The 26,789-nt window shown below is 38.3% G+C and overlaps 1 protein-coding gene across 9 annotated transcripts in view; it reads left to right on the forward strand.

Moving 5' to 3' along the window:
- GRIA4 (glutamate ionotropic receptor AMPA type subunit 4) overlaps positions 1–26,789 on the forward strand; it is a 242,057-nt gene that overhangs the window by 124,384 nt on the left and 90,884 nt on the right. For all 9 annotated transcript variants that reach the window (XM_086481766.1, XM_086481765.1, XM_086481770.1 and 6 more), the window contains exon 4: positions 22,522–22,706. In XM_086481766.1, coding sequence (XP_086337892.1) covers positions 22,522–22,706 — 185 coding nt within the window. The remainder of the gene's footprint in view (positions 1–22,521; positions 22,707–26,789) is intronic.

Genomic DNA, 26,789 nt, shown 5'->3' on the forward strand with positions numbered 1-26,789 from the left:
ACATGCTGTAATTGGCCCTACTTTGAGCAAAAAATGAAATTTGATGGCCTCCAGATTTCCCTTCCAGCCAAAGTTATTGTATGATTCTGTGACTGTGACAACAAATGCGCACAGAATTCTTCGTAATAGTACCAGAGATGAGCTAAAGGCCAAGGTCCCGTGTCAACTCTATTCATAAGCAAGTATCTAGCTTTAATCCATCAGTACTTCTGGATGTTGATAAATGGAGGCATGGAGCACACAAACAAGGATCTGGAATGACTAGGAGATGCAAGTTTAAGACATTTTCTATGTAATTACCCCAAAGGGTCTTGCCACAAAAACAACTTGCCACTAAGAAAAACATACAGGTGATTTTGGTTAGCATGAAATACCAGGTCTGCAAAAGCATTTAAATGCACAATTCCGGTTGTTTTCGGCAGGATTTACTGATGTTTTGTAGTTCTGGGCTTAACATCCTAGGAGATTCTTTTGAGAAATAAATATTATTTATTCCCTAGTGGGTCTTGTTGCCTATAATTCAAACACTTATTTTTTATAGAATCATAGAATGGTTTGGGTTGGAAGGGACCTATAAAGATCATCTAGTCCAACCCCCCCTGCAGTGACCAGGAGCATTTTTCACTAGATCAGGTTGCTCAGAGCCCCATCCAACGTGACCTTGAACACTGACAATAATGGGATATCCACTTCTCTGGGCAACCTGTGCCAGTGCCTCACCACCCTCACAGTGAAGAATTTCTTCCTGGTATCCAATCCAAACCTACCCTCTTAAAGCTTAAAATCATTGCCTTTTGTCCTGCCCTACTGGCCCTGGTGAAAAGTCTCTGTCCATCTTTTTTATAAGCCCCCTTTTATATATTGAAAGGCTGCAATAAGGAGTCCCCAGAGTCTTCTCTTGTCTAGGCTTAACAACTCCAACTCTCTTAGCCTCTGACTCTGTTCCAGCCCTCTGACTATTTTTGTGACCCCCCTCTGGACCCACTCTAACAGGTCCATGTCTTTCTTACGCTGAGGACCCCAGAGCTAGACTCAGTAGTGCAGGTAGAATCTCACCAGAGCAGAGTAGAGGGCCAGAATCACCTCCCTCGACCTGCTCCCCACTCTTGATGTAGCCCAGGATACGGTTGGCCTTCTGGGCTGCAAATGTGTATGGCCAGCTCATGTCCAGTTTTTCCTCCACCAATACCCCCAAGTCCTTCTCTGCAGGGCTGCTCTCAATCCATTCATCCCCCAGTCTGTATTGATACTGATACTGCCCTGACCCAGGTGCAGGACCTTGCACTTGGCCATGTGGACCTTCATGACATTTATATGGGCTTACTTCTCAAGCCTGTCAAGTTTCCTCTGGATGGCATCCTATCCATCTAGCAAATCACCTGCACCACTCAGCTTGGTGTAATCTGCAAACTTGCTGAGGATGCACTCAATCCCACTGCCTATGTCATTGGTAAAGATATTAAATAGCATTGGTCCCAGTACAGACTCTTGAGGGACACCACTCATTATTGTCTTCCATTTGGACATTGAGCCACTGACTGTAAATCTTTGGATGCAGCCATCCACTCAATTCCTTACCCATCTAACAGTTCATCCATCAAATCCATAGCTCTCCAGTTTAGAGATAAGAATTTTGTGGGGGACCATATCAAAGGCCTTAGAGAAGTCCATGTAATTTTTACCTTTTGAGCATTTAGAATTTGGGAGACAGAGAAAGGGACACATTAAGTACTGGTAATGAGATTGTGTATTATAAACATCACTGTTTTCATTCCTCTTCTTCCCCGGAGAACTGTATTAGAAAGACTGTAGTAGTTTATATTAAACCCATTAAAATATTTTCCTGTGTTTTAATTAACCTCTTAATTTACAAATGTGCACACTTTCCTCTTTAAGTCTCCTTTTGTTGTTTTTACATTTTACTGTCCATTCCTTTTGTGGTTTTTTCTCAAAACATGAATGGAGGAGTAAACTGTTTGGCAATAGTAGGTTTATTTTGAGCGTGTATGAAATCTTACCAGTTTCAGTCCCTAAATAAGATGGAGAATAAAAATTAATAAGAGGGGAAGAAATAGGATTTCTTAATCTTTAATATTTACAGTAGATATCGTAATGGTTTCTTAAAAAGCAATACTGGAGACCTGACAGGCATGTGGAAGTATTTCTCATCTGTGAGTCACACCTTTCCCTACCCCCACCAAAAATGCTGTCTAAATGGATTTTTTATCCACTTGTTACTAAACATTTTAGAGTGGCTCATTACTGTGCGTAACTTATGATGTTCATTGTTTCATTGGAAACTACCATTCTGCTTTCTGAGCTCCATATTTCATCTTTCTTATTCTTCAGTATTAGAGGGTTTTTATGTATTTGAGATTTTTGAAACAGCACTGAGAGAAGTCTCAGGGGATTGTAGGCATCATGAGATAGTCGTACCTCTGGAGAACTGAATTTATTTGGCTACCACTCTTGATTCAAGGTGATGAAGGATAGGATTATCTCATGAGATTTCATGCTCAGTTATGTTAAGCATTTATGCTTAAGCATTTCCTGACACTCTTTAACAGTTTTTTACTTCTTCCCAAACTTACAACAAATAAATAGCTTGTGCTTTAAAAAGAAGATTGTTAGTGTTCCTGTAAATAATGCTAATCAGGATAAATAAAGCTTTTTTGGGTTATATGAAAAACAAAAAAACCCCAAAACTTCTAGGCATGGCAATTCTTGTGGCTTCTCTTCAAGAAAGAGGGATTCTGACACGATCTGCTAGGATGGTCATCACTATGCACAGAGGAAAGTAAAAAGGTTCTTCTGTAAATGAAAAGTGTTTTTCATAAATGTATTAGAGTAAAATGGAGGAAGTGGAACTTTTTAAGCTAAAGGGCAGTGTTGACTCAAATGCAAAACAGTGCAGAAATGTCAAAAAAAAAAGTGAATTTATACTGGAAATGGGAAGATTATTAAGCAAAAGTGGAAAAATATTCTGGAATAGCTGAGTGAGCTTTATGGAGAAAAGGCTTTGAAGTACTTCTAAAAGGTAAATTGATGATTCTTGTCTTATGGTTGGATTTTGTGCAGGTATTTTGACAGGGAATGAATCTTACTTTTAGTGTTTGAAAAAGCAAATATTGTTCTAATATTGTGTGCTTCCTAGTACAGTGTCCTGTACCAAGTTTTTAAAATGGCATGTACACCCTTTTGGGGAAGATGTCAGTATATAGATAGAAGACAGAGATATTTGGTAATTTGTAAATTAATAATGGTAATTTTGAGGAGATCAAAACCACTTTTTAGCTTCAAACCTATAGTAATGATAAATACTATGGAATGCTTGTGAAAGACTGTGGAGTATAAATCAAACATTATCAATAACCAATCAATAAACTTCATAGTACCGGTAGTACAAAATAGGAACTTTTACTGGTTTACAACTATCAAACTTTTTTCCTCCAGTCCTAGGCTTTGTATTGTCTTACTTTTGCAAATATCAATGCCATTAAGGAGAAATCAACATTATCTGAATAATCCAAGAAGAGTCCAAGATAAATTTGAAGTGATCCTGTTCGAATTCTCCATGAACATCTAGGATTTAGTTTTGTAAACTGAGGTTCAGTAATATTATCTGTCCAGAAAGACCACTAAGGTAAAAGAAAGATCAAGCTGCTGAGAAGATTAAAAACAAGAACTATCAGGATTTTATGACTTGTCAAGAAAAAGTAAGTTTCTCAGAATGAGTCTCCTGACCCTTTCATACAGTTTGCCCCTCTGTTTCTTATTATATCTCACTGTCTGGAGGGGAGTTCTTCTGCCTGCTGGTGTCAAGGAACTGCACTCCTTTATTAGATACACCAGTCTTTGACAGGGCTTTTAGGGAATGAATTCTTTTCCCTTTGGATTTTATCCCAGCCCCGATAACTAACTTGTATTTTCAGGAAGACCTTCTCTTGCTGTTCCTCTGGGATGTTAAGTTTTACTTGTCAGATAAAAAAAAACTGAGGTTTTGACCAGCAAAATGCGCCAGCCACTTGCATAAAAAAATAAACTGCTAATTGTCAAAAGCCTCTTTGAAAAGCATTTTCTACCTTGCTGACTGTGTTTTTTACCTGGATTGCCATATGAATGACTGAATTTCCCCAGTAGATTACTGTAAGTACTTTGGGTTTCATTTGAACTATGCACACACAAAAAAATAATCTGTGTTTAGGTTCACATTTTTTCATCCATAGTGTGCACAGGATCCGTGTATCCTGGTGGGGTGGTGAGTGGGGTACAAAGGCCTGCTTGCAGGGAAATTACGGAGAGGATGCAGCAGGCATCCAGGAAGGATTGGGTCACAGGATTGGGTCCTGCTGCTTACTGATGCCAGTAAATGTGTTTATCAGATTGCAAGAAAAAACACAAGATGAAATTCTCTACTGAATTGTTAGAGATGAAGTGGGACTAAATACCATATAAAGGTTTAATTCCCTTTTCATAATTCAGCATAATTTAGTGTGGACAAGAACAACAACAAAAACTCTCTAGAGAATTGGAGGAGGTTTTAACTCAAGGTAATATACCTGTGCCACATAATGAGGAACAGTCACAGGTTTTATATGATTATCATCAGTGTCTTTGAACTCGATTACTTCACTCTTTAGCTAATTCTTAATCTCAGCCTTGGAGTAGCTTGGCACTGTTTTCTGAAAAATGAAAAATTGTTGGATGTAATTTTGAGTGTCTGTAACCCTGTTGTACAGAAATAGAATGTAAGGTTATTTCTCAATCTATTGGACATTTTCCATGTAATTTTTAGCTTTTGATTTTGAAACATTATGTTTGTGGCTTAAATCTTTGTTTTTGTTAAAAAGAAGCATTTAAATTAAAAAAAAAAAAACCAAACAACAACAACAACAACAAAAAACAAAACAAACAAACAAACAAAAAAAAAAAAACAAAAAACAAACACCACCACTATAAACCAGATAACCAGACGTAACAATAAGTCTATGGATATGGATTCTGGTAATTTCACTGATGTGCCTATAAATTCCTGTAAATGCAATGAAGGACTCTAACACATGGATTTGGTCTTCAGGAAGAGTCCAACATTAAGATAGCTTGCAAATCCGGAAAAGACAAAAGGAGCAGTATCAGGAAAATAAGATCCCATGTTGCTTTTTTATAGGATGTGCCCACTTTATTACCTGCTCTTTCAACTGTCTTGTTTCCTGATAAATTTTGTTTTCCTCTTTGTTGATAAATCTAGACATTTTGCAAAGCCACAGAGTGCCAATGTAGTATAAAATGTAATTTTTAAGTGTATTTGTGACTGACAGTACCTTGTAAATTCATTCTTTATAAGTCAAACTTTATGTTGCTGTGGAATTTGGCCTGTGACATTTATGGGAAGTATATTTGAACATGTCTGCTATTATTAGGGTTACCATACAAAAGCAGATTCTCAGGAGCTTTTCCAGGACGTAGATGAAGGTTCCCAAGGATGATGTAGGCATGGGCCCAGGCCTTCTTAACATAGAAACATTAGGTAATTTACCACATTTTAATTATACATCTTAAATGCATCAGGACAGGGTATCTGTAGCTGACTTTGTAAAACTTTAATTGTAGTAAATCTGCAGGACAGAAAACCTTTGGTGTGCCAAAGATACAGTGTAATGTTGAAGTGTGGCTTTTAGGTAAGAATGTGAAATAAGATATGAAGAGTTATTTCAAGAACAGTGTAGCTTTCAGATTTGAGTATTACTGTCTTGCAGCATAAAGACCTTTTCTGGTACCAGTTTTGAGTGGCATGAGACCACAAGTTCAATTCCTTTTGGTTTTCAATAGACATGCAAGCCTGGAGCGTGCCTGGAGCAAGTTTCTGTACCAACAAAGAAAGTTGCTATTCAAACTGAATGTTGAAATGTCAGTTTGCTGCAAGTTATCCTTAATAAATTCTAACAATTCCCTGGTAAATGTTTTGTCGTGTTTGTCAGCATGGTAGGGTTTTTTTAAAAGTTTCTTTCCTACCCAGATATTGACAGTCTTGGATATTAAGTGTCTGAGATTGTTCCAGCGTGGAAAAGGGCTTTTGCTATTGCAGTTAAATCAATATGTCATACATTTCACCTGCGTATCACAAAATCACAGAAAGTTAGGGGTTGGAAGGGACCTCGAAAGATCATCTAGTCCAACCCCCCTGCCACAGCAGGATCGCCTACAGCAGGTCCCACAGGAACGCGTCCAGGTGGGTTTTGAATGTCTCCAGAGAAGGAGACTCCACAACCTCTCTGGGCAGCCTGTTCCAGTGCTCTGTCACCCTCACAGGGAAAAAGTTTTCCCTTATGTTAATGTGGAATCTCCTGTGCTCCGGCTTGCACCCATTGCCCCTTGTCCTGTCATGGGACATCACTGAGAAGAGCCCGGCTCCATCCTCCTGACACTCGCCCTTTCCGTATTTATAAACATTAATGAGGTCACCCCTTAGTCTCCTGTCCTCCAAGCTAAAGACATCCAGCTCCCTCAGCCTTTCATCATAAGGGAGATGTTCCACCCCCTTCATCATCTTTGTGGCTCTGTGCTGGACTCTTTCAAGCAGTTCCCTGTCCTTCTTGAACTGAGGGGCCCAGAACTGGACACACTATTCCAGATGGGGTCTCACCAGGGCAGAGGAGAGGGGAAGGAGAACCTCTCTCAACCTACTGACCACAGCCCTTCTAATACACCCCAGGTTGCCATTGGCCTTCTTGGCCACGAGGGCACATTGCTGGCTCATGGTCATCCTGCTGTCCACCAGGACCCCCAGGTCCCTTTCCCCTACGCTACTCTCTAACAGCTCAGTCCCCAGCCTATACTGGTCCATGGGGTTGTTCTTTCCCAGATGCAAGACTCTACAGTTGTTGTAGTTCATCAAATTTCTCCCCACCCAGCTCTCCAGCCTGTCCAGGTCTCTCTGAAGGGCAGCACAGCCTTCTGGTGTGTCAGCCACTCCTCCCAGTTCTGTGTCATCAGCAAACTTGCTGACAGTGCACTCTGTTCCCTCATCCAGGTCCTCGATGAATATATTGAATAGTACTGGTCCCGGTACGAACCCCTGAGGGACTCCACTAGATACAGGCCTCCAACTAGACTCTGCCCCATTGACCACAGCTCTCTGACTTCTTTCTTTGAACCAATGCACAATCCACCTCACTACTCAATCATCCAGACACTTCCTCAGTTTAGCTGCGAGGATGCGTAGTTCGCCTTTGCCAGTGAATAGCTAATATTGACATACTGGCATGCTGACAGTGAACTGTCAAAAATGTCATGAAATCTAAAGAGAAAAGCTTGTGCTTAATCTATGGTAGATGTGTTTGGTGATGTGTTAAGTGCTCAGTTTGCAAATAAGGCATATAATTTTAAAAGCAAAATCTGTCACTTCGTATCTTTTGGAAATGATCATAAAACATATGCAGTAGCTTTTTAAACCATACTTTTGATGTGCCAAAACTGTGCCACACATGTTGTGACCATCCTGAAGTTGTGAGTTGTGAAACTGAGTGTATATGAAAGACATGCAATAGAAAGTTGCACAGAAGAGATGAACATTCAGTCTAAAAAGTAAAAAAATTCTAACTCTGGAAAAAAGCATATCAAGGTGAGATTTAACATAAGGATAAAACATCAGTTCCGGTCCAGACTGTGATTTGTGATGTTTCTTACCCAAATTTACCTATAACATTTAACGTGCTTTGTGACAGGATTGCAGTTTTAGTGTATAGTACTAGTCCTGCAAAGAAGGTTCCCCTTCCTGCCTGCCTATCTTCCAGCTGTAAAGTTTTTGCCTGCATAGTGGGGTCTAATTTTCCTGTCTGGTTCTTTGTTAGCTTTTACTTTAACTTCTTTTTGTCAATTACATTTTCACCTGGCACAGAATTAGTTGTTTTACACTGAAAATCCAGTGATTGTATTAAATGGGTTTTGGAATTAACTGCTCTCAAATTTTAATTACATCAGATATCAAATATTGGACCACTTTCTACTCCTGTGAGTAGTCCCAACTGAAGTCAATACAAGTATTTTGTGAGTTATGGAACATGATTTGTCCTATAAGTAATCCTAAAAAAAAGCGATGTTTGTAGTGTTTCTTTAGATCTTATTCTGTGAAAATACAACTTAGAATATGCATTGTGTAGTGACTCATCTGTAATGTCACAAAAGAATGTCAGAAAAGGCCAGTTAGCAAAATCATTTACACCTAAGTGTATTTAAAAAGAAACAAATATTAATATAAATTAAAATACATATTCAAATATATGTCTAGCTTGTATTATATTGTATATTTTTGATCGTATTTGTAAATGAATTACTGAATATCCATGTGAAAGCAAGTTGTTTTATATTCAGACTGATAAGTATGAAAAATGTCTTTGAAATGTCTTGTTGACCTAATTAAAAGTAAGAGTAGAAACAAGCAGTTTGCCCTGCCTCCGAGTCTATTTGGTTCCAAAGTCATCTTTTTTTGAGACTTTTTCTGCATACATACTTTGTGCAGTACCTAGGACAATGACGCCTTTGAGCACAACATTATTTATGTAAATACAAACAATTATTCCTAGCAGGATGCCTAAAATTTTATCCACATGCTCTATCATAGGGTGTATTGTACAGGCCTATCTCATGTTTCATGATAGTTGTCTCAGGATCAGAATAACCTTTTTAATCATGAAAACGAATTAACACTAGACTGTTCTGCTGAAAAAGGACTTGTTCATTTAAACTACCCATGGAGATGAAAGCTAAATAGTGAATATTAATATTTTCAGACAGAGATAAAACTTTAAAGAAATATCTATCAAGTAATTACAACTCTTTTTCTTGCACAAATACATTCCTAAATTAAGCCACTAAGGTTTTTTTTAAGTGTTCATTCAGTGAAACACAAGTCAAGATACCATCATCAATAGAATGCTAAATGTAAGTAAAACTGGTATCTCATAGAGTATTCTTCCATGAATAGATGTTTTATGTCTGCTTTGTTATATTAAGGAAGAGTCTCTACTTTGTATCTGTCATGAACAACCTCGGGAGACACTTAACATGGTGTTTCAGAGCACTTCGAGCCCACAGAAGCAGCCTGGCCCAGGGACAGAGGTCTCTGTAGGGGGAAACACCACACGTGAGCACTTTGCGAATTCACACCCTCCTGCCAACTGCAGCAAGGTCTACTACAACTTCTCACAAGGTTGTTTGGTGTAAATGTCCTGCAATGCATAAATATTGAGACTGTTGTCCTCATATTGTCTCCAGTGCTAACAGCTCAGCAGGGAAACTCCTGCTGCTGCTTATATGTGTGCAAATTGTCTCTTGAAACCATCTCATAAGAGGCATAGGCAAATGTCCAGTTTCTGTAATGGTGATGTTTATTTGTTTGTAATTAATTAGCCTGAGATCTGGCTCAATGATTTGGAACCTGATTTAGCAGGTAACTTTGGCAAGAGCAATGAGGTCACCCTGTGTCTCCTATTTTGGGAGATCATACTGTGTACATCCCAGCCTAGAGTCACAGCCCAAAGTTGCCATGTGAGCATGCCTTCGAGGTGCCAGTAGGCATAACTTCAGTAACACAAGCAAAACACAATGTGCTTAGGGATTATATGCAATTTTACAGTTGTAGCCTCGTCTCCTGGAGACAATTAAGGATCCTCAGCAAGGAGCTGGATGTGGTGTTTTCTCCCTTCCACCCTGCTTCAAGAGAAAATGCCCTGAAGTATTAATTATGGCCCACTGACCTTTTTGGAATAATATTTCAGCCCTCAGGTTGAAAAGCCTGGATATCACTGCATCAAGCAGACTGGAAAATTCAAATCTACATTGTATCTGTTGAGGAAAATAAGACAGTTGAGGTAATTTATAGTGTTGCAGATGCACTATTATGAAATAATATCTCGTCAGTCACATTGAAAAGAGCAGTGGAAGCAGAAGCCAAAATATATTGAAAAGTATTAATGGGCAGCAGTTTTTCTCACAGTAGTTATTGAGGAATAAGCATAGAGAGAGTTGTTCCAGGCAGCAGTTTGTAAGAAAGTTCAACATAAATTAAATAATATTGTATACAAAGTCCCTCGGTTGTATTTTTATTTTTTATGTCCTTAAGTTTTTTTTGCAGCCAATTCCCACATCCTCTGCAGCTCTTTTGGATATTCTTTTATAAACTGCTTAGCCACTGAAGCAAAGATTGCAATAGAATTTTCCCACCTCTCTGATAAATATTCTTTGTACCATGCTGCAGAGGCATTTTCTCTGTCTTTCTCTGCCTTGGTGAATATTTTAGCATTTTTTCTGTGCTGTGGAGCTGCTCCAGAGGAAGGGAGGAATCAACTAAACCACCCAGGACACTCTTAGTCCTAATGATCATGATACAGTGGACTCGGGGGCATCCAGGGACACAAGCACAGTCCCATGCTTTCAGGGGGGCAGGGAGAGAGTCTTGCTACCGCTGCTGTCCTGGGTAACAGTCATGCAGATACCAAATTGTGCCTTTTGTTTCTATTCATGGAGATAGCCTAAATGGAAATATTTAAGAAATGTCCATTTGTATTAGATGCTGTTTCCACTTTTTTGAAACCTTTGCTATTTTTTTCTTCTGACCAATCTTATGCAGAAAAACTCACTCACGTTCATTAAGACTTGGAATGTCACCAGAGTGCACTTTTCTATGAATAAACAGCTGTTCAGGGGAGGAAAAATACCCAGCTCTAAAATGAACAAAGTTCCTAACACCATTTGCTTTCAAATTGGTCAACACAAGTGCCACTGTATAATGAAACGTCACAGGCACTTAACTTTTATGGAGCAGTTATTGACTGGTCACTGTGTCAGTTTTCAGATATTAATGCCAAGGTCAGTTAAAACTAACCAAAGTCCAGCTCAACATATATCTAATATGAGAAACTTGCCAGTACTTTATCACAATTTTCTATCCTGGCTTGTTGTCAGACAGGCCAATCACAACTTTTAATGTCTTTATTCTTTTACCTGTTATCTTTTCATTATACCTTGCCCATTTCTACGTGTCCTACTAAATGTCAGTTCCTACAGCTGAAATTTAATTTGAATTGTTAAATATATTCATTCTACCAAAGCTTTGAACATGAGTTTATGATTACTTCTTGGAATATAGCTTGCCTCAGTGGGACATAATAAATTAGTCTAATCATATGGTGAGTGCTTACTTCATCCTGTGTTTGTTCCTGCTAGGAACTGAGATTGTCTCTGTAATTGTATGCAAATCCCTTCACCAGAATAATCAAAGGAGACCTATGTGTAGTTGCCCATCCTCCACAAGAGAAGCATAAAAGTAACCTAACTTTTAATTCTACTTAAATGAAAAAGTTGTGTCTTCGCCTGTAAAATGTAGATACAAAATAGAAGAACTTAAATTAAAAGGTGTGTGGGTACCAAACAGATACTTTGCTAATATTGCAGACTGCTTTTAGTCTTTTTTTTCCATGTGGATTATACTGTGTTAATAGTGTTCATGGCATTGAACCTAAGAAATAATAATATTGGGATTTTTCATTTTAAACATGAGGGAATTTCTTCTTCCCTGAAAATACATGAGATAGATGATAAGAGGTTTTATGAATTGTCTCCAGAGAGTGCCTGTTTCCCTCTACTGCCTGAAAAGGAGACTGGAGTAACTAGCTCAGACTTAGCCTTCAAACCTTCTGTTGAGAAAAATTCTCCAATAAGTCTCTTACACCAAAGCATTTTTTATATATTGGCCTCAAATCATTCTGATTTGCTTCTTTGAACTCTGACAAATATTTTAGCATTATTTTTTAAATGTGGACACCAAAAAAAGATTTAGTCATTTAGTAGTAGTTCAGTGTCCTATATGAAGATCGTATCATTCTAGCCTTCCTCTTCCCTGTTTCTCTGTTCAAGTGCCTAGATGTTATATTAGCTGTCTTACTCAAAGCATTGCTGGAAGAGATGAGTTCTGCATATCTATGACTCTGGTAACTCTGATAATGTTTGTGAAGATAGTCAAATGAGGCAAAGTTACTAAGTGCCTTTTGCCCTATCAGTTCTTTTCAGAGGAGAGGTGAGGGCAGAAGGAGATGAAACAGTCTCTGTTCATTTGCCTCCTTTAAAAATTCTGTCACTTCTTTGCATGCAACTTGAGATCATTTCCTCTTGTCCTATCACTAGTTACCTGGGAGAAGAGACCGACCTCCACTTCACTACAGACTCCTTTCAGGTGGTTGTAGAGAGTGATCAGGTCTCCCCTCAGCCTCCTCTTCTCCAGGCTGAAAACCCCAGTTCCCTCAGCCGCTCCTCATCAAACCTGTTCTCCAGACCCTTCACCAGCTTCGTTGCCCTTCTCTGGACACGCTCCAGCACCTCAAAGTCTTTCTTGTAGTGAGGGGCCCAAAACTGCACACACTATTCGAGGTGCAGCCTCACCAGTGCCAAGTACAGGCGCATGATCTCTGTCATTTCACCTCAATAAAAGCCACGATATGCAATCTTTGGATGTTTCCCAAATTACTGCTTTAGTGCAAAAAGAAAGAATGACATCTTAATTCTGGTCTACATCAAAGAGCAATGTGTTGGTTTTAGGAACTGGAAGAAAATCTTAGATCTTTAGGCTTATGTCCAGATTGTTAGTTGTTTGCTGGGGGGGGGAAGGCAATCAACTTTTAATGAGTTTGTGGTCTGTGCATCAGCTTAAATGAAATGGTAAGAATTGTTTCAGACTTGTTTTGATCAAAAGGTAACCACATTATAATCATAGCATCCAAATTTTCAAGCCTCTCTTCTCAGGATGTGTTACATTTTTCTGAAAAATTTAAATACTTGAGAGTATAGATTTCAAAAAGGTCTAAACACAACTGAAATTTAAAATGAGAGGTAATGGGCCTGGGATCTACAAGTAGAACTTACAAAAGGAGTAAGGTCCTATAAATTATCTGCTGTGTAGCCACCAATACACGTGGACATGGCCACATGTACACAGTGATAGAATTAGGGTTGTGATTCTCTTAAAGAATGCTTCTTAGTGTGAATGCCTGTTGTATCAGTGTGAAGATGGTTTTGCATTTTTCTCACATGTATGTATTAGAAACAATGCTGCATTAGTGCCGATAGGCAGAGGTTGTCAGATATTTTATGGTAAAAGACTACTTTTCTAAGAAATCCCTATAGAAAGGAGGCAGAAGTTCTGACATCAAGATCCTCATTTAGTACCCACAGTCAGTTCTGTCCTAGGGCACAGATATCTTATGCACAGACTGAGACAGATGCCTTGTGGGGAAAAATAGTATGTGACAATATAATAAAAGACAGCAGCATAATACATTAATTAGAATGCATTAGGGTACTACTAATTTTAAGATATACCAGCTCCTGAGTGCTTTAGCTTGCAGTCTTAATATTCTTTGACACGGTTCTTTTGGATGTTGTTTACACAAAGGTCTATGTATAATTGTATACCATCGCAGGGCAAACAAAGTCCTACTAAACTGAGACTAGAGCGGTAAGCTGTTGGATGGCTAGCAATTTCTGGAAAATGGCTTTGCATCAATTAAGTTATTATGTAAGAAAGATAATTTATTAGTATCAATGTTACGTACTGTAGGTTTTAGTGAAATGAAGAATTTTGGCTTTATGACCTTATGCTAAAGAAAAGTTTAAGCCGTAATGTATGAAAGCAAGGAATATTTACAACTAAGCTGGATGTTTGTTGAATTAATAGTAAGAATAAGAAGAACAAAGAAAAAAGTTAATAAGTTAAATATTCTGACATATTGCATTTTCTTCCAAAATAAGTTCACTTTTTCCTGTTCTGTCTCCTTTTTTTAAAATGCTCATACACATTACCCCTAATGGTAGACCCAAGATGACATACCAGATAACTGGATATTCAGAAAGACTCCATAGCCTCTATAGAAATGCTGGTCTGACAGAGAATAAGCTGGGGTTTTTAAGGTAATAGTTTGTGAGGTTCTGATAATACTGTAATTACATACAGTTTCTTATTTAGCATGAAAAGTTCTATAGTAAGAATTTGCTAAGATTTGGTAAGAATGTGGCTTCAGTGCTGCTTGTAAACTTTAGAGGAGCTGAAGGCTTCTCGGCTGAGCCAGTTCTAGCTGACCCCTTTGACATAGATAAATAATAGACAGATAAAAGTAAAGAAAATATAAAATGCTAACAAGGTACATAAATGTACTTTTTGGCGTATATCTGTAAGTATGCTTGGATGTATTGACCTCTATGCATGCTTGCCATAAGAAAGGTTACTGGACTTTGACGTTAGTTTTAAGGCATTCAGTGAAGTGGGAAGGGTAATGGTATCTGAAAACTGTTAAAGCAAGACCAAAACTATCAGACTGCTTTCAAAACCAGGTTTTCTCCTCAGTCTCTCCTACGTTTCCGCTCATCTTTATCACTTGGCATTTTGATGAGATATCTTTAGAATGTATTGTATATGAAGGCTGCAGACTCTGAAATGCAAAGGGGAAAAATCTTGCTGCAGAGTGAGTGTAGCATAAATGGGACCTGACACAGCCTGAACCTTTGATCATTAATTCCCATTGTGGAGTAAGCCAAACCTCCTCCCATGTGCTCACTGAAAGCACATAATCTACACGCCATTGTTCCACTTACTTAAGACTTTTTTTTTAAAAAAAATTAAAAAAAGGTGATGGTTGCAATGTATTGACAGCATTTTCTTGCAGCTTTATGTCCTTCTCAGGAGAGAAGGATTATTAAACACTGCAGATGAAGTTGCACAGGTACCAGTCTCTACAGACTTAAGGGACAAAATCTGACCAGAAACCACTGCTAGAACTTGTTTTGGATGTGTCTCACAACACTGAGAAAATATTCAAGGTCATAGATCTCAGGGAGGTGAGAAACATGAACTCAGATCATAAAGGTAATTTTCTTTGTCGTCAAATATTCTGAAATCTTTGAGGCAAAATAGCGATAGAGGAGGTGGCTAAATTTGATCCATTATTTCCTGAATTTTGTTTCAAAACCATCTGTAATAAAATTGGAGACAGACTTTTTAGTAAGGCCTGTTGTGATAAGACAAGGGGCAATGGTTTTAAACTAAAAGAGGGCAGATTTAGACTAGGTAGCAAGATAAAATTTTTTACAATGACAGTAGTGAAACACTGGCACAGGCTGCCCAGGGAGGTGGTAGAACCCCCATCCCTGGAAACGTTCAAGGTCAGGTTGGATGGGGCTCTGAACAACCTGATTTGGTTGAAGATATCCCTGCTCATTGCAGGGGGGTTGGACTTTAAAGGTCCCTTCCAACCCAAACCATTCTATGATTCTGTGAAAATTACCCTGGTCATTGATAGTATAGGTAACTTAATTCACAACCTACATCAAAAGAGATATAATTGAAAGTACATAGAAGTTGGAAAGCTAAATAAACCCAAACAGGGATTTTTCAGGAACAAATGACATGAGTTAAAGCAATTTTCCTTCTATTATAAAGTAACAGGTTTTGTAGACATTGGGAAAAAAATAGGTGTAGGATAGTACACCTAGTAGGATATTTTACATCATTTTCACAAGATTTTGATAAACGAGCAAAAGAAATTTTGTTTTGATGACATTTCTAGAAGATATCTAAAACACTGGTCACACACTTGAACTCAGAAAGAAGTATATGAGGTTCACTGTCAAATAAGGAGATATTAAGTTGTGATCCATTCTGGTTGCAGTTTTTCCTGGTATCTTTGTTAATTACTTGAATGAAGGAATATAGAATACATTTGTTAAACTTGCAGACACTAAAAAGTTGAAAGGACTGTGTATACTTTGGAATACATCTTTAAAATACATCACATTTTCACCAATGCACTTCAGAAAGGACTTGTATCAATTGCAACATATCCAGAGGAAAGCAAGGAAAATTGTCAGAATCTAGACTAAAACATATTCCACAAGGAAAACCTAAAAGAATCGTGTTTCAGGAAGAGTAGTGCAGACAGAAAAGAAAGGAAGCAGAAGTCTTCAGTTATGTGAAGGATTGCTTTAAAGATAGGAACAAACTGTTCTCCAAGTCTACTAGATGTAGGACAAGAAGCAGTGGCTTCAAATTGTGCCAGGGGAGACTTAGGTTAGACTTTAGGAAACACCTCCTAATGATAAGGATAATTAAGCAATGCATATATTACCTAGGAAGTTACAGAATCCTCTTCAGAGATTTTTAAGGACAGAGAAAGAGATCTGTCTAGAATGATTTAAATGTCAATTATCTGTCTTGGTGGATGGAGGGACAGAGAGGAATAGATGGGATTATTTCTTGAGCTCGCTGTGCTATTTTCCAATGTGTGTGTCATTTCTGTGAATTAGACCCAAAAAGGACTCAGGACACACCTGTAGTTCTAGATTTCACTGTGTCATCTAAATTGACCAGTTTGTATGTACAATTTGTTGAATGTTCTGGCTCCAAATCCAGACGCAGAGAAAATAGGGCATGCGAACAAATTATCATATGTCAAAGGTTATATGATAGAGCTTAGCCATCTTGCTGGTTGTGTTCGAGTTCTGGAAGCTGTATACTGACCAAAAATTTAAAGCAAAACTGTATGTTAATAAAAAGGTATTAATCATAATAAGGAAAACTAAAATACCCTTGAGTTTGAATGTTTGTACTTATTGGTTGAATGTACAATCATGCATCACCCAATACTGTAAATTTCTTGTATGGTTTTCATCGCTGTAGTGTCTGGATTCATCTTGCCAAGGTTTGGCTAGATAAATGGTAGGTATTTTTACTAGCCGCATGTCTAGACTGCTTCAATATTGATTGGAGAAAGAGAAAACCACTCTGAAATACATATCTAAGACAAAAAAAAAATCGCTTTTTTATGGGATCTATGTCTCTCCTTTGAAAGCTTGGATTATTAATTTAGACAACTAGTTTGTAGGCAGCTAGAGTTAAGTGACATGAATCCAATCCTGAATGGCAAATATATTGGCTTATCCATACCAAATGATTTGGTCATTTATTCTTCACTTCTCCTGTAAGTTTGATTTATAATAAATTTATTTCTTCTACTGATCCTAATATGAATTCCAATAGATGGAAGTAGCTCTCATGAAATAGCTCCAGCATTTCGGTGTCTGTGCCTGTTGGGATCATAGCTAATCCTGGGAATGGGATCAATTCCTATTTCAAAGTTAATTTGATCAGAAAGAGAAGAAAATTAATTTGCATTTCAGAAACATGCAGTATATGATGTCCATCTTTGGAAAAGACCTATGTTCATCAGAGATGTTTTCTACTCCTGGGGCTGTAACAAATACATTGCATATGCTGTTTCCAAGTATATTAACCTGTTAACTTGTGTCATTCAGTGTTTTCAGTCTGCTGGCCAGAGTAAAATACAGTAATAATACGTAAATATTGCATCCTCTTCATCATAGAAAAATTAATAAGTTACTTCCTGCATAATAATTCCAAAATAAGAATTATTGTTGGGGGTGTTACTGTTTGGAGCAAGCAGTCACTTTGCTGTCTTCTGGCAAGAACATCAGGAATGATTGCATGCACTTAGAGGGGTGGGGGAAATGGTTTCCCAGAATGAAAAGGCTGCTAGAAGATGAAAGTTATCGAAATTTAATTATAACACTGTAATTGATCACTGAAATATTTCTGGTGAAAGCCAGCAAGCAAGCAAGAAGAAAAAGGGAAAGAAAAAAAAAAAGTAAAGAAAGAAAAGGAAACAAGCCAACCATGTGCATTCCAGCAGAAAAATAAGTAAACAAAATGCTCCTCTATCTCTTTAGCTTATTCTGAACACACTGAAAGTGTTTAGATATTACCTTTTACTTTTCATTTAAATGAAAATAACTGAAATTAAGTCATTGACTGCTGAAATGAAATTGGATAGGGGAAAGCCTAGCTGGTACAGCAGAAGACAGATAAAAAAACCTGAAAGGCCACTGAACTTTTAAAATCAAAAAGATTAGTCATGATTTCAGCTGCTTGGGTGGAGGGTGATGGTGTACAGGCTCCAATTACAGCAATGTTGCACTGACAAGGGGATGGAACATCTCCCTTATGATGAAAGGCTGAGGGAGCTGGGTCTCTAGCTTGGAGAAGAGGAGACTGAGGGGTGACCTCATCAATGTTTATAAATACAGAAAGGGCGAGTGTCAGGAGGATGGAGCCGGGCTCTTCTCAGTGATGGCAATGACAGGACAAGGGGAAACGGGTGCAAGCTGGAGCACAGGAGGTTCCACATTAACATAAGGAAAAACTTTTTCCCTGTGAGGGTGACAGAGCACTGGAACAGGCTGCCCAGAGAGGTTGTGGAGTCTCCTTCTCTGAAGACAGTCAAAACCCACCTGGACGCGTTCCTGTGTGACCTGCTCTAGGTGGTCCTGCTGTGGCAGGGGGGTTGGACTAGAAGATCTTTCGAGGTCCCTTCCAACCCACAACATTCTGTGATTCTGTGATTCTGTGAATCCTGGACTCCCAAACTCCTGCACGGACATTTCTTAAATACCAATATTGCTCAAGCATTTTACACACTTTGGCCTCCAGAAGACATTTAAGTCTCTCTGAAGAAGTCTTTCTAAACTTATATATAAGACCAGGTGCACATCTAGCACTGTTTTTTGTGTGGCTGATGCATTTTGCTGTGGAAAAATGCCTATGGATTGTGGAATGAGGGAAGCAGGGTTAAAAAAAAGTGATTCTGTTTGTAAGGTACTTAGCTGTAGTATCAACCCTAATATGTAGATTTTCTGTGGTAGGCATCTCCAGCTCTGATTTTACAAGAAGCAAACAGAATAGCTCTTCATTTTCATGTTTGTTTGTTTGTTTCCCAACATGATTACTGTGTGGTATCTTTTTGAAAGAAAAATTGCAATGTGTTAGATCATCACAATTCCACCTGACCAGAGAACAGAAAAGCAAGGAGGGAAGGGATCAAGAAAATAAAATCTTTTCAGACTTTCCCTGTGTCTGGTTTGGTTCCAATATATTGAGGTGGAATCGGTATTACTGGTCCTTAAGCAGTTGTCCGTAGTATCTACATTTGAGCAGTGACTTACAAAAAGCAGTTGTCAGACTTTTCATCCCAGGTCATTTGAGGAAAATTACCCAGAATCATAGTCCCATAAAGAGGAAAAAGAAGCCATTCTTGCATGTAGCATCCTTGCATTTGTGAAGGACTTCATCGGTGTTTCCAGGCAGTTGATAGGTGTTTTATCTTGTTTATAGATTGGTAATTTAAAAAAAAAAATCAAACTCCAGGAAGCACCGGGAGGTTGTTGATACAGACTTCCAGACTTCAACCAGTTGGGTTTGGGCACAATAATCTGTATTTTCTGATAAATGAGTTACCTGCATTTCAAAGTTGAATTAGTTAGTGAAGAAGGGTTACTCTATAAATTTGTGAAGACCTTACCTTACTTTTATTTATTGGCATAGTCCTAAACTTTTTTTAAATAAGGTTGTTCTGAAAAACATTGATTGTGTAGCTCAGCTGATATGAGTGAGCGTGGGTTTTTTTAGTTTGCTTTTGTGCGACAAATAGTATTCCACAATACATGGGACAGAATGTATTCTAGAAAATGAATCATTCATCTGTCTGTAGCATAACTGAGGATAAACAGCACATCACCAGAAAATAAATATCTTTTAGACAACAGCTGTAAGATTCATGTCTGCTGTCTTTATTTGGGCAAAGATCTTTCCAAAGTTTAAGGATTTTGTCTAGAAATGCTGCACTTGGTTCTGAGAATTACCCTGGGTTAATTTCAGATTTTTTGCCTTATAAAATGTTTGCAGCACTACATACAACTAATTTTTTCCCCTGTCAGCTGTAGCCAATTATTTTGGACAAATAAGCTTTCTCCTCAGCATGTCTAATTTTTATGCCAATTGAGCCTGTGAATGCCTTTATTCATTCTGCGTAAACTCCACTCTTGTCAGTCTGTTATATTAAAAATTGTTACTGCACACTGGATAGATGATTGTGCCACTGATGACTTGCACAGCGATTCTGAGCTCTTCTGATGGACGTGTTGCACCATATCCAGTTACTACCATTTAGCTGGTTTATGTTGTATGTGAAAGATGTGCTAACATGAAAACCCACATCTGAGTGCCAGCTACTGACAAGAAGCGTCTGAAGCTTCAAATGCCTAAATGAAGGCAGGTGCTAATGAAATCTGGCAAGTCAAACCTTGATCTGAGGTAGAAGAAACACTTTTCTATGTGTTTGTCTGATATTTGTCATGCTTTATACTGGGATAAATTCCCAGTTTGATCAAAACACATCTCAGTAAAGTTGTCCAAGCAAAATAAGAAAGGAATGAGGGGATATCAATTGCTGTTTCAAACACTATTCATTCTGAATCAAAGGAAATGTTAATTTGTGTCAGGAAGCTGAATTAAGTAAATGTTGACTGCCTTTGTAGCAAAGATCAAGTCAAAGTTACATTGTAAATGAAGCAGGAACCCCTGTAACACTGGAGTAGTTTTAATGTATGTCTATATATGGAAATAAATAGGAAATGAAGCAAGAAAGACAATGTTTGAGAAAGAATCTCGTCATGATTTGCAGAGATAATTACAGGCAGAAAGGAGATTGAATATAGCAACAGGAAAAGCAGAATAATTATACAGCAATTAACAGGAAAGCTGTATGGTTCTTTGCAAAAAAATAACAGTCATCAGGTTAAAAATATATGCTGAGTACTGAAATGTTTTAATACTTGATACATCAAGAATTTTAATTTATTTCCTAAGATAAAATACTGTTTTATAAAATAAATCTCTCATTTGTATGAAAAAATATGTTATGAATTTTATGAATTCATTGTAATTGTTTGTATTTTTATCTTAAATCTGAATTGGAGAAAAAATCTAATAAATGTTCATTTTGGAGTGTGGGTGCATAGTGTTATAATGAAAAGAAAATTTAGATTTTAGTTCATATTTCAAGAACTGCAAATGTCATAGGAGCCAGCAGAAAAATAGCTACTCCTAGATTTGCAAGAGAATTAGTTTATGTGCCCTAAAATCTTCATATTCTGATAAAACTATTGTCTACTTTTGTTTTACTGAAGGCGAACTTGGGTTTTGCTAGTTTTGTAGGTCTTCTGATAATTAGTTAGGTAGCAGCAGTACCTTTTCTGAAATGTTACATACAAACGTTCCTCTTGCAATCCGTGGGAATGTCTGATAGTGCTTTTTACAGGGAATCTGTCGCTCACTGGTGTCTTCAGGTGCATTAAAATGACAGCTGGGGTCGCTGCACTCAGGCGTGGGATACTTCTGTTGAAGAGAGGAAGGAGCCACCGCTGTGTTAGCTACATCACTAAGGACAGCTTTCATTTAAAGCCATTGGGGAAAATTCAGCCAGATAACAAGTGAAAAGCCACAATATTTTGTGCTGTGATTCTAGGCAGTGGCACCTTCTCTGAGTTGTATCGTTTGTATCAGTATGTCATTGACAAGCATATCTGCCCCTTTTGTCTTTCTCAAACATTAACTCTGGATCTTAGGTGTGTAATCTTCGTTACATTAAACAAATTTACTGCTTACTCTAGATAAAAGATGGAATAATACATGCTTCCTACTTCAAGAACCAGTTGGGCAAATCAAGACTAGACTTGCAAGCTGTCCTAAGATGTGTCACAAGCTTCTCTCCTGACTCTGTACTGCACATCCCCAGTGAGAAAAAATTAGGAGAGGGAAGGTGAAGGGCTGGTGGGGCAGAGCACGCTGGGACTGCAGGGTGCAGGTTGAGGTGGAGACCTCTGAGGACATGCTGCCTTTCCCTTCTGTGGATGGGCTCAAAGATGACAAAGGGGACATCAAATATTGATAATGATAAAAAGCAATAATCCTGCTGGTAGTTATAATTAATGCTTCTATGGTGCCCTTCCTTCATTCACCTCTAATCACTTTGCATACATTGACTAAAGCTGTATAGAATCTCTGAAATAGATCAATAAAATTTCTATTCACATATCTATACTGGCATATATGTATATATATGTATAAATAAATGAAAAAATTAATTCTTACTAAGAAGTATTAAAAACTGTTTGGATTAAATGTTGTCAAAAACAACCCCAACAACAAAAAAAGCAAAGCATTTGAATGTCTAACATACTGCTTTTGTAGTATACAAATACTTCTGGTGAATGAGTAGGCTCAGATTTCTACTTTCCTGTGTCGTGAAGTGCCCAGTTATAGAAACCTATACAAAACCAATCTAAGAAGCTGAATGCTTGACTGGAAGAGTTCATGTGTCTGAATCATATGAAGATTATCCATAATGCTGAGAATCATTCCAAGCATTCTAATCACAGCAGTTGTAATTTCTGTCAATTGCAGACTGTGCGCTGATCATGGCTAGCAGCATAGGTAGGAATACAAACAGTCTCTTACTCCCTTCCCTCCAGGAAGAAATATTAAGAGGCATGATATTGATTAAGGACTATTCCTATTCAAAAAACGCAATGGTTGTGTTACTAGTGTATTGTTTCCTTTTCTTTTAGGTTATTCAATACTTCAAGCTATTATGGAAAAAGCGGGACAAAATAGCTGGCAAGTCAGTGCCATCTGTGTGGAGAATTTTAACGATGCCAGCTACAGGCGACTTTTAGAAGATCTGGACAGAAGGCAAGAAAAGAAATTTGTAATAGACTGTGAAATAGAGAGGCTTCAGAATCTCTTAGAACAGGTAATACCTGCTTCTAATGTCACTATAAGCACATTGCTGGAAGTCCAGATGAGATACCATTGTGCATTGCCTTTCATTTATTTTCTCAATGGAAATGCGATTGCTTGCTTTTTCTTTTTGTTTTTCTTCATGGGCCTTTATTTGTACTTCCACTTCCCTGCTCCATTTTCTTTTCCTATATAATTCTTATCTTAACAGCCATCATGTCAGTACAGTCAGCCCCCCCTTTCCCACTCAGCAGGTCTTTGGGTGAAGGGTGACAGCAGTCAGGGCAGCTGCACATTTGACCCCACATCCCAGCACCCCTATGTCTGATACATCTTGCATCAGGGTCTTAGGGCTAGTGGAACATGATGTTGCTGAATTGCCAAGATACCTTCAGTCCATACCTTCATGGGGGTAAAGTTCAGTTTTGTTTGAGGAAAAAAAAAGCTTTTTTCAATCCAGTATTACCTTCTAGTCACCAAATATCATAGACCATGTATTTCTAGCCATAAAATGCTTTAAAATTATTATTACACATATTTAAACTGATAGTTTTATTACCTTAGCAGAGCGTTTATGAACATAAAGAACAATAGAATAAAGGTGCTGTTGAACTGGGAAGGGAGGTCAGATTCTTCCATCAGTTACTCATGGAAAGCTGCCATTAGATAAAGAAAATACTGGGCCAGACAGGATAGCTTGCACTGGATAGTACCTACACCAGTGTGTAAAGTGAGTATAAAATCCTGCTGCTCTGATGAGGCAAATGTAACTCTATATAGTGCTTATGTATGAGCTCTTTCTTAAATGATGGGGAAAAATAAATTAATGCTTTGGAAGGAGCATTTTGTCAAATGATGGGAAAATAACTTAGGGTTAACTATCTGCTCCTCTCATGATCCCACATATTATGCTGATGTGGTGCAAGTGCACCGTTCAGTACCTGCTGCTACTGCTGCTGCTGCTGCAGGAATTGCAGAGAATGAATGCCATCTGCTGGTGGTAGATCCTCCGCCGCCACGCTACTTCTCTGCGTTAGAGAATTTTGAAGATTTTGTTGCAAAAACGTTTCTGATGCATCGGCTACTGAATTCACAAAAATATGAAATGTCATTTGTGGTGCAGGACTCCATAAAGTAGTACTCCTAGAAATATATACATCAATTTTGCTTTCAAGATTAATAGTATGGCTGATTTAACAAGGACTTTTTCTATGATTGTTGCCAGGAGAAGAATAGATGATGCCATATTGCTTTAGATATTCATTTGGCCATTTTTTTTATTCTGAATGCCATTATGTTTTAACACATGCTTTCTATAGCTTATAATGAAATCCTCCCCCAGTTCAGCCTATGTTGTAGTAAAACAGAACACCCATTTGAGGGTCGCTTAAAATACATCCAGAAAAATAATTTCTCTCTCAACTCTGTCTGTGTGTGCGTGTGTATGTACCTGATTTCCTTTACAGGGCATGCAAATGTGACTTAGAAAAAGTATGCTATATTACCATAAGTCTTGAAGTACACCCACCATCCCGCGTAGGTGTACCTACTGATTAGTTTCAAAGCAAAATGAAGTCATCCAGTATGCATTTGGATCTCACTGATCTCACGTGTACATTTTATTTGCTTGCAGGAGCTACTACTCATTTTCCTTCTAGATTGGCACCTGCATAGTCAGTTCCTTTTTAGGAACATAATCTGTGCTCTTTGTTCAGATCATGCAGAACTGAATTGGATATTGATTGTAATGCGATTAGGTTTTGACCTCCTCTGACTTCATACAGGTGGGGATTTTGTGTGCCTAAAATAGGTACTCAATGTAAGCATGGTGAGTCATAAAAATGAAGTGCCTAGCCTCAGGGCTTAATCAGACATGGTGAGTTTGGCTAACACCTTTGCAGGGCAAGCCCAAAAGTTGATTGAGTCCTCTTTCCATTAACCTCACAGGCAGAGTGGAAGGTAGGAGTTAACACCTAACTTGCAACATACCTGTATCTTAGTCAGTCATACAAGCATTTTAGTAAGTGATTCATCTGGCTACTGTCTAAGTTTGGGTGGGATGAATTTTACTCAGGATAACTGGTGCAACCTGCTCTAGGTGAACCTGCTTTAGCAGGGCGATTGGAGTAGGTGATCTCCAGAGGTCCCTTCCAACCCCCACCATTCTGCAATTCGGTGATATAAGCTCTTCTGTACTTCTGCTAGTGTTTATTCATACTTAAGTGTAAAGCCTTTGCCCTCACATCTATGCTAATGAAGAGAGATTTTTGTTTCTTGGCCTTGTGGGTTTTTTTTTCTTTTCTTAGTTGTGACTGCCCATATGTACATAAATATATATATATATATATTTACATTTGACCTAATTAAATTAGAATTCATATATTTCAGAATATTCCTGTAATTTTCCCAGATAATATGAATCCTATTCCCCAACATGCCTGGAAATCCTCTCCATCCTTCCAAAGGAAGGTCATTGTACAAACAGGAATGGTATTATAGCCAGGCTAGACAGAGTATACAGAAGAGCTGCAACTTTACTCTGCATTGGGAAGGTCCTGGTCTTCCTGAACAGACTGACCTACAAGTAGGCCTGGGGTGCTGATTTGGGGCTCCAGAATGAAGTATTTTGCCATCAGAGATCAAGTGCTGCTTAAGGATGGGCAGTTAGAAACAGTCTCGGACACAAAAACATTTAGTCTGCCAAAAATGCAATTGAAGCAAAAAGAATCTAGCCCCATGTAGAAAATGTAAAATAACAGCCATTTTAAAATATCAACCATTGACTTTTTCCCTTTGCATGAAGGCTTTAATAACAGGTAAGGTGGCTTCACAAATGGACTAAAAGTTGGCGTGCTCTTCCCTGCATACACAGAGGAATTGATTAAGCTTCAGTGACTCTAATTAACTTCTTTCTTGCCTAGTTCTCCTGTAATTGAGAGCCTAAGTTGTGACTATACTGTAATACTTTGCAATATACAAGTAAATGTTCTGCAGAACATTTAGGAAAAGTAATTAAATCTCAGTAATGAGACCGTAACTCAAAGTGCTTTGCCCTTAAATCTATGCTAATGAAGGGCTTGTGGGCCTGTGGGTTTCTTCTCAAGTGGCTGCCCATTATATATACACATTCACACTTCTCATAACTGTGGACCTTAAGCAGTGAAAACTGGAGGCTTTTTCACTGGCTGTGTTCAAAAAGTGAGTTTATGCACTGCTGCCCTGCCCATACCTGGTGCCCATTTATCTGACCCGATGTCTTTTGTTTGCTGTCCTCTCCCAGCTGCCAGCTGATAAAAAAAAAAAACAGCACCTTGCTGTTGCCTCATTTCTTGTGCAACTTCAATCTTACCATTTTCTATTTCTTTTTGTCTGCTGTATTTTTCTTAGTTCATTAGCTTTTCTCATTTATTTTCTCCTTTCTATGTGCCTTGGTGTGTGTAGAAGCTGCCTCCACACTCCGTACCTGAGGCTTGTCTTCAGGGAAAATTTGTCTTCTGGAACCCAGTGACGTATGTGAAATGCAGACTCCCCGTGTACACAGCCCAGGATGTACATTTTTCATTATGTGATCTTTCTTTCAGGTTTTTATGTTGCTGTGGTGAGGTTAATGTTTTGGGCAAGGGCCAAACCCATACTTCTTTTAAGGGTGAACTATAGAGAGATGGGGTTTCATTTTCAGATTTCCTTTCTAGAAAGGGAGAGTAGGGCCAGCATTAAATTCCAGAGATGCATTCAGCCTGCACAGAAGTGTTTATATCCGATTTGCTTGGATTGCCCCTGACTGTCTTAGCCTCAGAAAAGGTTTCAGATCCTACCTCTCAAGGCTATGCCAAGACTTACAAGACTGTGGTGGTTTTCTTAATAAAGCTATGCTCCTCTTCTTTGATCATGCTCACCCACACAAGACCGTACAGTCTCCAGTGGCAACCAGAGATATTTTGGGGTGATTCAAAACATTTTCTTTGTTTCTATGTTAGTGCCAATCGGCATGGCTCAGCTCAAAGCCCTTTTTAAACACAGTACAGGAGCAAGACATCCATTTCTGCAGGGTCACAGAGCTGTTGCTTTGATTCATCAGTAAGACAGACAGCATCTT

This window comes from Leptosomus discolor, chromosome 1, assembly GCF_034619465.1.
Source record: "Leptosomus discolor isolate bLepDis1 chromosome 1, bLepDis1.hap2, whole genome shotgun sequence".
NCBI lineage: Eukaryota > Metazoa > Chordata > Aves > Leptosomiformes > Leptosomidae > Leptosomus > Leptosomus discolor.